At 36.4% G+C, this 14,313-nt stretch overlaps 1 protein-coding gene across 1 annotated transcript in view; it reads right to left on the bottom strand.

Moving 5' to 3' along the window:
• BTRC (beta-transducin repeat containing E3 ubiquitin protein ligase) overlaps positions 1-14,313 on the bottom strand; it is a 183,292-nt gene that overhangs the window by 67,923 nt on the left and 101,056 nt on the right. The window contains exon 3 of the mRNA XM_012661758.1: positions 12,058-12,147. Within this exon, the coding sequence (XP_012517212.1) occupies positions 12,058-12,147 (90 nt within the window). The remainder of the gene's footprint in view (positions 1-12,057; positions 12,148-14,313) is intronic.

The raw sequence follows: 14,313 nt of genomic DNA, 5'->3' as shown, positions 1-14,313 counted from the left end.
GCTCAAACAATCCGCCTGCCTCGGCCTCCCAGAGTGCTAGGATTACAGGTGTGAGCCACCGTGCCCGGCCATACATTTTCAATTGAGGGAAAGCAGGGAGTATCTAACAATCTAAATATCAAACTTTTAAAGTTGCAAGAGCACTAAATAATATTAATAGTATTAAGCTGCAATCAACAGTAGCCTAAGCAGCTGACTTAAAAATTAATTATATAAAAACTCCTGCTTAGTACTTACACTTATTGCATGTTATTATATTATAATGTTTAGATGGTGGCTCCTGTAGTGCCCCAGGCTAGATGTATTCAACTTTACATTACTCGGTACCCAAAGCTTTGAAAAGCATACCATATTCATAAAACTATCACTGCAAATGGAATCTACTGTAATCTGGGTATCTGTGATGTCTTTATTTACCCTTTATCGTTCATAAGCAAATTTTTAAAAAGCTGTATTTTATGGACTTAATATATTTCAGAAACCATCTCTTTTCCTTATTATCCAGAGAAAAGGTTAAAGAAAATTCCTTCAACCTATTTTACAGTCTAAAATGACACTATATTAATCCTATAAAAAATAAATATTAAGCAAGATTCAAGGACACTGATTTTTTAAAAAAGTTCCCTAATTAAACTGTCAGGTTTGTAAGTACTTCAATCATAAGAATAAGAGAAAATATACAAACTGAAAATGAACCTCACACATAGATGTAAATAAAGCCACTCTTTAGGTTGCCCATTAATCCACAAGTGGCATATTCATCTTATTTACAGTATTATACCCCCCACCATGATATTCCATTACAGAGTCACGCTACAGACTCCATAGTTAACACTGTAGGAACCATTTCTTTTTAAGCATAGTTTTCTCTATTTCCCTTTTGGCTTGCTCTCACATTAAAAAAAAAAAAAATCTGTATAATTAAATTTCGTACGCTCTTATATATTCCTAGAAAATGTCGATTAAAAGTTAGAGAGGTGATCCTTGAGGTATAAAACATATTTAAATTTATATTAATTCTTCTAGAAATATTTTAATGTTCCTGTTTGTCATGGTCTTGGCTATCCATGTGAGCAAGTACTTCTTACATACTTTTATAAGTCTGTGCAGGAAATTTATGCCACCCTTAACTATCAAAGATTTCTATCCTTTCCATTAGAGAATATCCGGAGAGTTACACACACACACACAATAACAGTCATGTTTGTTTGCTTTTTTGTTTTCATTTGCTTTTCATGAACCTTTTCTTCTAATCACTCATCCTTGTCCTAAGACTCCTCTTTGGCACAGAGGATTTCAAAGTCCAACTAAATTCGGATACCCTCTCATCATGTCTTCACAATCACCAAACCTTCTAGAAGCATGAATAGAAATATAAAAATACTTACTAAAGTATAATTAGACAGACCTGGGCTTTGAAGCCTTAAGAGACATTTTTTTTTTTTTTTTGAGACAGAGTCTCACTGTGTTGCCTGGGCTAGAGTGAGTGCCATGGTGTCATCCTAGCTCACAGCAACCTCAAACTCCTGGGCTCAAGCGATCCTCCTGCCTCAGCCTCCCGAGTAGCTGGGACTACAGGCATGTGCTTTTCTATATAGTTTTAGTTGTCTGATTAATTTCTTTGTATTTTTAGTAGAGACGGGGTCTCGCTCTTGCTCAGGCTGGTTTCGAACTCCTGAGCTCAAACAATCCGCCTGCCTCGGCCTCCCAGAGAGCTAGGATTACAGGCGTGAGCCACCGTGCCCGGCCAGAGACATTTTTTTTAATTGACAAAATTAATACCAAAGCTTAAGTAGGAAAAATAAATTTTTTGGTATGAAAAGACTGTCAATGCATATTTATACTGCAAATCCTGACACAGACAACAGGACAAGATGTGTACTCCAAAACAACCTCTAAAACCATTACCAAGGTATGAGTAACCATCTTGATTCGGGTGTTCAATACTATTTCGCTCATTTGATATGCAGAATAATGTAACTCATGAACTCATCTTAAATCCTTTAAAGACCTGTATAAAGTTGGGTGCAGTGGCTCACACCTGTAATCCTAGCACTCTGGGAGGCCGAGGCCGTAGGATCGCTTGAGGTCAGGAGTTCGAGACCAGCCTGAGCAAGAACAAGAGTGAGACCCCGTCTCTAGTAAAAACAGAAAAAAATCAGCCGGGCATGGTGGTGTGCGCCTGTGGTCACAGCTACTTGGGAGGCTGAGGCAGGAGGATCGCTTAAGCCCAGGAATCTGAGGTTGTAGTAGCTATGATGACACCACTGTACTCTAGCCTGGGCAACACAGCAAGACTCTGTCTCAAAAAAAAAAAAAAGAAAAAAGAAAAAGACCTGTATACTATGTTCATAAGGTAGGTAATTATTATTGAGTAGGCATTTGAAAGCTACATAGAATTATTGACTAGGTAACCCAGAAATGAGACAGTTAAGTTTCTGAATACACTACTTGGCTCAATTGAGCCTGAATAAAATATATTACAAGCAGCAAGGGGTGGGAGTAGGGGGAACATGAGGAAATAACATTTGTTAGATGTCAAAAGTGCTACAGATTACAAGCTACAGTAGAATCTATAAGAAATTTTTTTTTTTTTACAGTGCTATAGAAATCAAATGGAGAAAAGCTATAGGTGCTATGTAATGGAGAACCAAGCACCCCGGTAGGAGAGGTACATGACACCTCCAAATACCATTTGAAAGGCAGTCTGCTGAGCAAAGCCTCTTAAGTCAGATCAACGTTCAAAAGTTGACTTACAACTTAAAGATGTGACAACTTGGGAAAACATTTAACTTTTCTAAGCTTCAGGTAAGATAGGGGTAGTGTCCATCAGGTTAGCATGAGGATTGAAACAGATTAACACATAGCTAGCCCAAGATGCCTGGACAAAGTGGTTCAATAAATATTAATGTATTATCTTTTCTCCACAAACTTGTAAGTAGCAGAAAACTAGAAAAAGAAAAAAAGACAAAGGTCTTCCATCTTGGATACATACATGAGAAAGAAAATGGACATCTTTCAATCTTTATATGGGAACATATCCTAAAACTAAAAATGGGAGGTAGTAGAGGAGCGAAGAACACTGAGAAAGGATTATAATAACCTTTAGAGATTCCTCTGGTTGTATGCATAAGAACTGTAAATAAAGGTGTACTGGGTAACCTCTACAGACTAGACTAAGGAGAATTTCTCTAAGGTGAACCCTGTTGGGATTAGTAGCTTTGGGATTAGTAACTTTAGCTCTGTAAGGAAATTAAAAGGGAGTTTCTTGGCCATTTGGCCAGCTGGACATCTTTGAGATTACTAGTATAAAAAATGATTACTAGTAAAAAAGATGTCCTCAAAAAATGGGACGTCTAGCTGGGAGTAGCAGCCCATGCCTCTCATCCCAACTATTGGGAAGGTTGAGGCTAGAGGATCACCTAAGCCGAGGAGTTCAAGACCAGCCTGGGCAACACAGCAAGACTCCGTCTCAAAAAAACCAAAACAAACAAACAAAAAAATAAAACAAAGCAAAACTCAGGATGTTTATGTTAAGCTAATCTTAAGAAACATCTTTCTGGAAAAGAACTCTAACAAATGGGAACAGATATTGACAAGAACACTAAGTCAGATGGAACTTCCCTTTTAGAAAAAAGGGACAGATACAATTTTATTTTCACAGAAACTTGGTACAGAGTAGAAGAGTCATTTAAATTCATAGTTCATTTGCCTCATAAGCTGAAGTCACGACACAAGAATAAAATTTTACATGTACGAATCCTGAGCTCATGGGTAGTGAGAGGTTCAAAAGGAGGGCTCGGGTTTCACAAGCTTTTTAAGTGATCTTTTTATACCATATGACTAAGAACATATTTATTCATGAGAGCTTATGAGCCCAGTCTTCTGAAACTGTCAAACTAGAGAGAGAAGAATGTTTATACCAATGAAAATCCACAAAAATCCATAAAATTTTTAAGAATAGAGATCTCTCTTTTAGATTAAGGAATATAGAAAAGCATCTTACAAAATAATAACAAGTGGGCTTTAAAATATTAATATGCACAGTAGCCAGTCTATTAAAGAGTTGTCTGGAGGGAGTCCTAAATACTATTTGGTATTATGTCACTGATTCTAAAATACTGATACGTACAAATCTAAATGAATGTTTTCAGGAAAAGCTCATGCTCTCAAAACAAAACAAAAATCAGATTTCTGTTCTAATAGAATCCTGAATTTTTTTGGGGGGGACAGGATAAGGAGATGTTACTAGGAGGAAGTGAGATGCTTTTCTTTTATGAGTTTTGCATAGAGGCTTAATATTAGGGACTTAAGTTTCTATAAATGCGTATCGAGCTGTAAGGCTAGAGAATTATGTATAATCTACATTAGGTATAAATATTATTTTGAAAGTCCTATTAACTATAATGAAAAAAGATCACTTTATACCTAACCTAAACATTTCATACTATACTTTAGGCTCTTTCCTACTAATTCTGTACTCAGATGGGTACCAGATAACCAGCTTTTATGCATTAATGAGTAAATACCTAAGTTAATTAACTGTTAATATCAAGAAAAAAATTATCTATCTTTGGAAGATACCTAAATTAATTTACATAGCTTACATCATTACTTACTTTTATAGTAAGCCACAAAGCTTAATATATAAAGACTAAAATACTGCAAATCCTGATGGCCTCATATAGTTTCCCAAAGTTAAAGCTTTCTAAAAAAGGTCTAGAAAACAGGAGCTGATTTGGTTTAGAAAATTTAGCTCATTAATGTCTTCCACAGCCTTACGCCATTTTCCCCCAATATTACAGGGGTGATTAACAAGGTTATAATTTTCATATATCTGAGCTTTAAATGGATGAATCAGCCTTTAGTCTCAGTTACTGCATAGATTTTTTCCTCTTCCTCTTATAAACACCATACTGGATTGATATTCAGTTCTCAATTACATAAACTGAAATAACACAGCCCTAACATTGAGAAGTCAATCGCATAGGAAATACAAAAACAAAACAGCGAATTTCCTAATAAACAGAAACAGGAAAGGAATACAATTTAGATATGCCATAGTTTATTGCCTGGATTTTCCTCCTCTTTTGAATAACTCAAAGCGACAGAAGTGCTCCAAACTAGAAAACTCTCATGTTACTTGCAAGGAAAACTCTAAATTGCAGTTATGAGGTGGGGAGCAGTTGACAAAGCAGAACTTTTTAAAATTTAACTCCTCTGGTTACCTGATTTTTAGAAAATAAAAACTTAAAAACCCGGGGTGCAATGCCAAAGAAAGTACGCTGGTAATCAAAATCCTAAATGACTCCTAATAGAATTATAGTCTGTAGATTATTACTACATCAACAATGTTTTTGACATTACTTTGGAAGGTAGGTAGTATTTTTTAAGTCTGTAAACCAGCTCTGGAATGGAAACAAAATGCCTGTATACAGTAAGAAAAAGGTAATATTAATATAAAACCCACATTTTTTTCTTTCTCTTTTCAGAAGTTGTGCCCGGCACTGTGCAGCTGTGGTGCTGCCTTCATCACTCCCTCCATTTCTAGTCTTGCTAATTAAAAGGTTGATCACAGAACAAGGCTCTTCTCATTAATTTCAGTGTTCCGATTGGGCAGGATCCCTGCTTACCCCACCTGATCTTTTCACACTGCTGAAGTTAATGTGACAGGAGCCCGAAGATGGATTACCTGCTGCCATATTGCTCATCGCCTCCAATCAGGAGCTATCTGTGTAAACTGATTGTTCTAATTTGCTCTCATTATTTTTACAATATCAGGAGAAAATAACGCACACAGCTCACTGTCAAAGCCATGAAAATCAGCCATTAGTTAAACCCAGACACTGAGTGGCTTTATTAGACGCACTGCAGTTTATTGATGTAGCTCCAGTCAAACAAGGCAGCATTTGCTTCGGTAGAAGGAAATGTTTATACGGAAAGTAAATATTTATTGTGATAATACCCACAGCAACAGGATATTTTAAAGAATCCTGTTCTTATTTCAGAAGCTTGATTTTGACAACAACTTAGGTTGGGTTGGCATAAGAAAATAGGCAACATTTAATACACACTTAATAGCATGAAAATCTGTCCATTAAATCTATAAGGACTCTTTATCTCCTATACTTTGTACAAATAAGAAACCCTATTCTATGACTACAAAGACTAATCAGTAAAGAAGGGTAGTTCTCTTTTGCTCCATACAACCACAAATATTTTTCTAAAATTTTATACTTGGGAATGAAAATTATCTCTATAATGATTATAACAGGTATAATTTTAAATAAGACTATATTCTTATAAAATGTAAGTTTTCAATAAGATTATTAATCCTAATACCATAGATATTCATAATATATTTGAGAATTAGAAAATAATCAGCACAGTAAAGCCGGCTAAGCGAACAAGCTGGGATTTAAACCTTTCAGTAACTAATGGTTTCTTAAAGCAGAAGGCAGAACTCTGCAGAAAGGTTTGATATTCAATGAGATAATATATTTAAAGAACTGTCCTGGGCACAAAGAAAATATATTTTCATGTTGTAAAGAAAATGCTAAACTCCAAAAGAGAACAGATTTAAATTCGGTATTTCTAGGCTTGCTTGGCTATGGACATTTTGTAAAAAATATTAGCTAAATGTTGCGTGAACAGCATTTTAGGGGGCTGAAAAGGAGGGTATAAATAATAGAAACTGATGCCTTTTAAATAAAAGAATTTAACTAATCCATACACTATTGGCTCTACCTCTCCACTTTAGTATTAGGAGGAAACATGGCTTCCTCCTGTTTTCTTTCTACACTAAGATTCCTAGGTAATGTGAAGGCAAGAGTATGCCCTTCTTGCTGCTCCCCTTTTAATGGCCACTTTTTTTTCCCCTAAGAAACGTGTGCCATGCTTTTCTCCTTAAAATTCCTGCACTAAAAGACTGCACCATACTGCACTCCGCAAAACGTGCTGATGGCGCCAATTACAAGCCCCCAGCCGAATGCTCCAGCCCCCACCATTCGGGCAGATTTATGCGGACTCTTGCCGACGTTATTACAAGTCAGAGTTTATTGGGAAATTGTTACATTATGCGGAGTGTCTAACAAATTGCTTATGCTGCTATAATTGGATTACAACAGCCGCTTGCTCCCACCGGTAAGATTAGGCAAGTAGGACTCCTGCCGATCTCTGAGCGTTAGCAGTAATTTTATTTGCCTTGCCTCTCTCTTTCCTAACAACATGCCTCTCTCCCTGCCAGCTGTCTGCTGAAAAGGCACAGGCTTGTTCCTTGGCCCTAACAATGCAATTACAGCCCCGCAGATCGCACTGTTTGTGCATTAAGTACAGAGCCAAAACGAGGCGAATTGATCGTTTGACTTTTGGAGAAGCCATGTGATCTCTCTGTGCGGGTGATCTGACATGCATCAGCAGGCAATACTGCAGTCATTCTTGATGAAGAACTTTCTCCTTTCCCCCCATTTTCCCCTAACCTTTCCTTTTTCACTGAGGAAGACACTGACTGGGCTCATCTCATGCTAATCTTGATCAATCCACAAAGACAAACTTGATCTTATTAGCTCCCTGGCTAGATAGAAAATGTGAATAGGTTCTAGCATCTTGAAGCGCCTCAGTCAGATATATCAGTGGTTCCTAACAGCTGAACCGCTGCTGCTATCTAAAAAAAAGGTTCATAAAGAGTTCATTGAGGAAGAGTTTACAGAAACACTGTAGTTCAAAAGAACTACAGAAAGTTTTAGGTTTTGTCCAATAAAACTGCCTTGGAATGGCTTTGTTATAAGCTCTATCTATATGCAAGGGCCATCAAAAATTAGCACTGAAACTTGTGCCCTGCCTTTCTCTACAGATCTGCTCTGCTGGAAGATGCTGGTGGCCAGTGTGCACAATAAATGCAGTTGGACTTCAGGCCTAAAAACAGCCAATCTGATCCCCATTTGGGGCAAAGTTTTAAACACATGTTGATGACAGTTTTCTGTTTCTTGTGTCTTTTTCCTGTATGCTTAACAATGAATGAGGGTAGCGAGGAGACTGCACAAGCACTTACTCTTATTCCAAGGTATTAATTCATGAAGATTCTGGGCTGGGGTTTGGACTTCTTTTTTTAATTAACTCTCTTCTTGGTTGAAAATGGTTTGAATTTTACCAATTTTATATTCCTGCTTATACTATTCCTCACCAGTGGCATATGCTCAGGGTTCCTAAACCTGATTACACAACAAATGTGCAGTCAATCTGATCCCTTTTGGTGCCCCACATCTGTATTCTTAAATAGCATGTACCTCTAGGGAAAATGTATTCTTACATCCTTAATTTGACAAATATACAAACTCTTGCCTATATGAGGGGCCCTTGCTTCTCTTACTAATACCAAAGTGACCTTGGGAAAGTCACTTTACTGTGTATTTCTCAGAACCTGTGTGAGTTCAATGTCCAATTAACACATTAAACTCATACGAATATTTAAAGACTTTAAAACATATATTACTTCTGAACTTCATTTCTGCCTTTTTGAAACAGGAGTAAGCCTAATTTGTAACATGTTATATTCTGAAGTTTTTCCAACTACATTGGCCTCGATGATATGGTAAAATCTTAGTATGTTCTTTACAAAGCTAATGTTTAGACCTGACAAAGGCGCTTGTGGGAAGAACGGACCATCTGACATGCTACTTGTGGAACAGTAATATTAAAGAAGCCTGTTAACACGTAGTTTAAAACTCAAAAGAAACTCTGAACAGCTGAAATGCCTTATAAATAGCGCAGACCCAGAGGAAGTGCAAACGTCTGCATTGTGAATTGTAGATCTTAATTACCGACAATGGCTGGTACAGCAAGTAGCACAGAAAAAAAGTGAAACAGTTGCACTGTTCATGGTTAGCAATAATTCTTCAGGAAAATATTTACTATCAATCAGTTATGAGAAAAGGGACTCTGTGCTCGTAAAACAGCACGTTGCTTCTCATACCAGGACCATTTTGCTTCAGCATAATCTGAATTTAAACAGCTTGTTTCCTGCGGATATAATTTTGGAAATAAATAAAACAAGTCTTCTATCAAAATCTGGAGTGAGAAGGAAGGAACATCACATTTTTCTGTCTCAGTCAGTTTCAAACAGATTATTAGACTCAAGTAAAAAACAATAACAACAAACAACAACAACTAAAATACAGAACATCTACAAAGGACTACTGAAGGGATTTATTTTCCAAACATAAAGAAGCAAAACTTCTCCCATCAGGGCCAGAAATCTAGATAGATGTATTCTAATAACTCAATTTTAACTCTATGTGTTTGTGTATATGTTTGTGGGTATAGGTAAGGGTAAAGTAGGGAAAAGCCTAAAACCAAAATTGTCAGTAATATTTCACTAAAGTCAATGAAAAGATAACATAGAAAATTAATGCTCTTCAGTTTTCCAGTTAGCTTTCTTTAGCAATTAAAAACCATCATGAAGGTTGATTATTAGGTACAATGCGATTATGGATTTTAAAGACTAAATTGACAGTTAATAATGACTGTCCTTTTAAAGCTATAATAAATACAGAGCTCTTAATCTTCCAAACACAAATCTTGTGAACTACAGGGCTATAATCAGGAGAAAAGATTTTGAAAAAAAAATAAAAGACATTTTAATGTTTTGAAATATTATTTGGATTAAGTTATACTGATAAACTGACCCCTTCCCCATTTTTATTTTTAAATTTTTTCTTAGGCCTCTTCCTTCAAGTTAAACATTCAAAAGACCTAGGATAGGCAACCTAAGGCAGCCGTAGTTTGTCTTATTTATACCTTTGTTTCCTTTTATTCTAAAAAGAATCATAATGAGTACTCTTTTTATAGACCTATTATAAGACTAAGATATTTCTGGCAAAGAAGCATCACATACAAGGTACTGTAGGGGTCTGAACATAACATTGCTGCTTTTAGGGAAATAACTGTTATTAATGTTTTCTCTAAAACTCATATGAACAGTATTCAATAATGTTTTGGATTATAATTAGTATCTCCCACCAAAGTTACTCTTATCAGAATTTAGTTGCTTTCAACTAGAGGACAAAAATGGTTGATACCACTATATTACAGTTGTTCTCACATGGAAACAGTTGGACATTCAGGCTACATTGCAGGACAATCTGAATCAACAATAGATACTTGTACCAAGTTCAGAAAACATTTCAGCCGTATCAATGCAGCAGATGAAACTATTCGGTTAAGGGCTAAAGGTGAAGATCAGGAAACAGGGACAAATTTGTAGACCTACAAAAATAATAGCAAGTTATTCCATTCAAAGGTCAAGCAATAAATGAGGCCAACAGAAACATTACAGAATCATGAGACACACATAACACATGTAAATAAAAAAGAGAAAACTCTTTCACTGGTCTCATGCTCTGAGTACTTTACCGGAGGCTGCTGCAATAAAGAATTTTTTTTTTTTTTTTTGGAGACAGAGTCTCGCTTTTGTTGCCTAGCTCACAGCAACCTCAAACTCCTGGGCTCAAGTGATCCTTCTGCCTCAGCCTCCCCAGTAGCTGGGACTACAGGCATGCAGCACCATGCCCGGCTAATTTTTTCTATATATTTTTAGTTGTCCAGCTAATTTCTTTCTATTTTTTAGTAGAGACGGGGTCTCGCTCTTGCTCTGGCTGGTCTCGAACTCCTGACCTCGAGCGATCCTCCCGCCTCGGCCTCCCAGAGTGCTAGGATTACAGGCGTGAGCCACTGCGCCCAGCCATAAAGAAATTTTTTCAACTACATGTTTTTATTTGCTATGGATCAACTGATTATTTGGTTCAAATCTGAAGCAATGAATCAGAAGACAGGACATGGGCCAATAAAAGGAACCAGGAAGTTAGTTAGGTTCCAACAGGAAATAACAGAAATTATTATTAAATTAGAGTATTTAAGGGGACAAAGAAAGGACATAGATGTCAGAATAATGTTAAAATAAGCAAGAATGAGAGGGTCACCATCTGGGAGCAAATGAAACACACTGATGGGCAGCAATGAGCAAACTTATTTCCTTACCCAAGAACATGAAAGAAATTGTATCATTATGCCAGATGCCAGAAGATTTCTAACCGTGTACTACTAAAGTAGAAGGTGGGAGGAAAAAAAAACAAACAGACAAACCCCATAGCATAGAGACACACACCAACCTAACTATGCAGCTTTAGAGATCCTGGCTTACAAAGTATAGAGAAAACAAAAGGAACAGATGCTCACTTGGCCAGCTCTCAATGAAACTCATTAAAATCGTCACCCTGTCCTTGGATTGGTGCTCATGCTAAGATTTTACCTTGTTTAGCCAGAAGATACCCACTTGTGATGAAACTGAGAGCAGCATGGCCAAAAAGGAGGAAGAGTAGTTTTATTTTTTATTTTTATGAGATTATTTTTAAAGACCCAAGTAATCATACCTCTGTTTCTATATACAAATGCTGGATATGAAATAGGGTTAATTAGCACTTGCCAGCTGTGAGAAAAATGACTGAGAAAAAATATATTATACTGACATTTTGTAGGAAATTATTAAGACATCTGTATGTAAGAGACACTTAACTGATGAACTCTACCTTTTTAAACCACAATTTTAAATAAATTCTGACATTTCTTATATGGATCGTTGAAGTGGTTATATTTTGTATGATACATTTTCAGGTGACAAAGTAGGCCCAGAGACTACTGCATGTTTTAAGAAATAAAATTTCTTAAATTTTATTTAAGCAGAGCCCTCATCAATGGGATTAGTGCCCTTAAAAACAAGGCCCCAGAGAGCTAGCTAGTTCTTTCCATCATGTGGGCATGCAGTAAGAAGGCACAATCTACGAAGCAGAGAGGAAGCCCTCACCAGATAACTCCTGACCTGTGCTCAAGCAATCCTCCTACCTTGGCCTCCTAAAGTGCTGGGATTACAGGCATGAGCCACCATGCCCAGCCTGTATTATTTTCTTAAATCTATAATCCTGTAAGTCTTTAATATTAAGTAAAGATGCCTAAAGAGATAGCACTGTTATGACGTGATATATACTGATTAGTAATATTACTTACTTTGGCCACACAATTTTCAGTCTTCATAGCAGTGCTTGCTAGACATACTGTTTCTTGGTTTAAGCAGAGTCTGGCACAGCTGTTGTAAGTCTGTAAAGAGAATTTTTTGGAAACAATTTTTTAAAATATTGAAATACTGCCATACACAGTTTTCAAATTCTGCTCTATTTCTCCAAATAAACACACAAATAGATTTTTTTTTTTTCAAAAAAAAAAATGGGGTCTCGCTCTGTCATCCAGGCTGGAATGCAGTGGCATGATCATAGCTTACTGTAGCCTTGAACTCCTGGGCTCCAGCAATCCTCCTGCTTCAGCCTACTGAGTAGCTGGGATTACAGCCTTGAGCCATGGCGCCTGGCCCTCAAAACATATATTAAAAATAAATAAATTGGAGCATTTGAAATTAGCATATAAACTATTGGTACACGTAAATTCTGGGCTCAGGGTTCAGCATTTCTTTTGCAGTGACTAATTCGACAAACATTTACTATTCATGCACATATAATACAACCTTTTCTAAAAAATGAAATCATATTTCATTCAAAATGAAAAGATATTTATTAAGTAATCAGTATTTACTAAATAAAATAAAACTTTAATCAAAGAATTCTGGTTCTAATAATGGTAGATATGTAGATATGTTTGTATCAGATTAATTTTCTGGCAGATAACAGTTATAAACTATAGAAAAACACTTAAAAACATAGTGAAGGCATAAGTGAAAATTAATGCTGATCTTAAGTGGTCTTACATAAAGACTGACTTAAAGTAGGCAGAAACTGGCGAGGAGCGGTGGCGGGTGCAGACTGATCTTGAAAGAAGAGAACCACACTGGGTGAGATATGTGTTTATGTGCTTTTTCCCCTGAAGGCATGTGCCAGTCCACTTGGTACAGGGTGACCAGAATTCAATTAGAAAAGCCACAGTCTTTTGGCTTAACGTATCAAGGAACTGAGAAGAGAAATCCCAGAAATTAGAACCACAGGGGAAGGAGGAAGCCTAAAAAATGCATATAAGTTTTTCTCAAATCCATGGCTAACCCCCCAAACTATATACATGAAGGGGAGACTCCAAGGATTCCAATGGAAAGCAACAGCTGGAAGGGTGAAAGACCTCAGCAGAGATTCCAGCTGCTGCTCAAGAGGGGAGACAGTTTAGAATTTGATTCCTACCAAGTTAGGCTTAAAAAGCATCTCAGGCTTTCCACTGAAAACTCAAAAAGACCTTAAGTTGAGATTAAAGAGTATGTTTTAGGAAAAAGGGATCTGCCTTAGGACTAAGGGCAAAATCAAAACACACCTGACCTTAACAAATGTAAAACCAATCTTACACAAGGCAACAGCGATCACTCAGTAATTTAATCAGAGGAAGAAAAAGAATTCAGAGTTTCTGCAATGTATCCTTTATAATGTCCATTATACAATCAAAAATTAGTAGATATGAGAAAAAGCAGATAAATGGGATCCACAGTTAAGAGAAAAAGGAATCAAAAAACAACCCTGAGAAGACCTAATTGTAGAAATTAGCATATATTATAGCTCTAAAGAAGCTATAATGTGCCTAATGACTTAAATAAAAGATATGATCACAATGAATAAACACATGAAAAATTTCATCAGAAAAATGAAAACCTAAAATGAATCAAATAGAGATTCTAGAATTGAAAAATACATTATCTGAAATTAAAAATTCACTGGATGGGCTTAAAAGTAGATTGAAGGTGGCAGAAGAAAAGGTCAATCAATTTGAAGACAGATCAACTGAAATCATGTAAACTGAAGAACAGAGAGAAAAAAGAAAAAGAAAAAACAAAGAAGGGTCTCAGTCATCTGTGATAGAATTTTGGGTTATCAAGCATACATGTAGTTGGAGTCTGAGGAGAGAATACAACGAGGCACCCAAGAAGTTATAAAAATAGTAACCAAATATTTCCCCAATTTAGTGAAAACCATTGGATTTCTGAGCCAGGATCAGCAAATCCTAGGTAGATTAAATACAAAGAAAACAACATCTAGCCCAATCAAAGTCAAAACTGTTGAAAACCAGTGACAAAGACAAAACCTTGAAAGTAGCCAAAGAAAAAAGGCATGATATATACCTGGGAGCAACAATATAAATAATGGCAGGCTTTTTACCATAAACGATTAAGGCTAGAAGACAAGGGAACATGTTCAACCCGTTTAAAGTGCTGAAAGGAAAAAAAAATCTCAAGCTAGGTTTCTTATGTTAGAAAAGAAAATTACGAATACAGAAAGG

Source organism: Propithecus coquereli, unplaced genomic scaffold, assembly GCF_000956105.1.
Source record: "Propithecus coquereli isolate 6110/MARCELLA unplaced genomic scaffold, Pcoq_1.0 Scaffold73, whole genome shotgun sequence".
NCBI lineage: Eukaryota > Metazoa > Chordata > Mammalia > Primates > Indriidae > Propithecus > Propithecus coquereli.
This window is presented reverse-complemented; position numbering and strand designations above follow the sequence as displayed.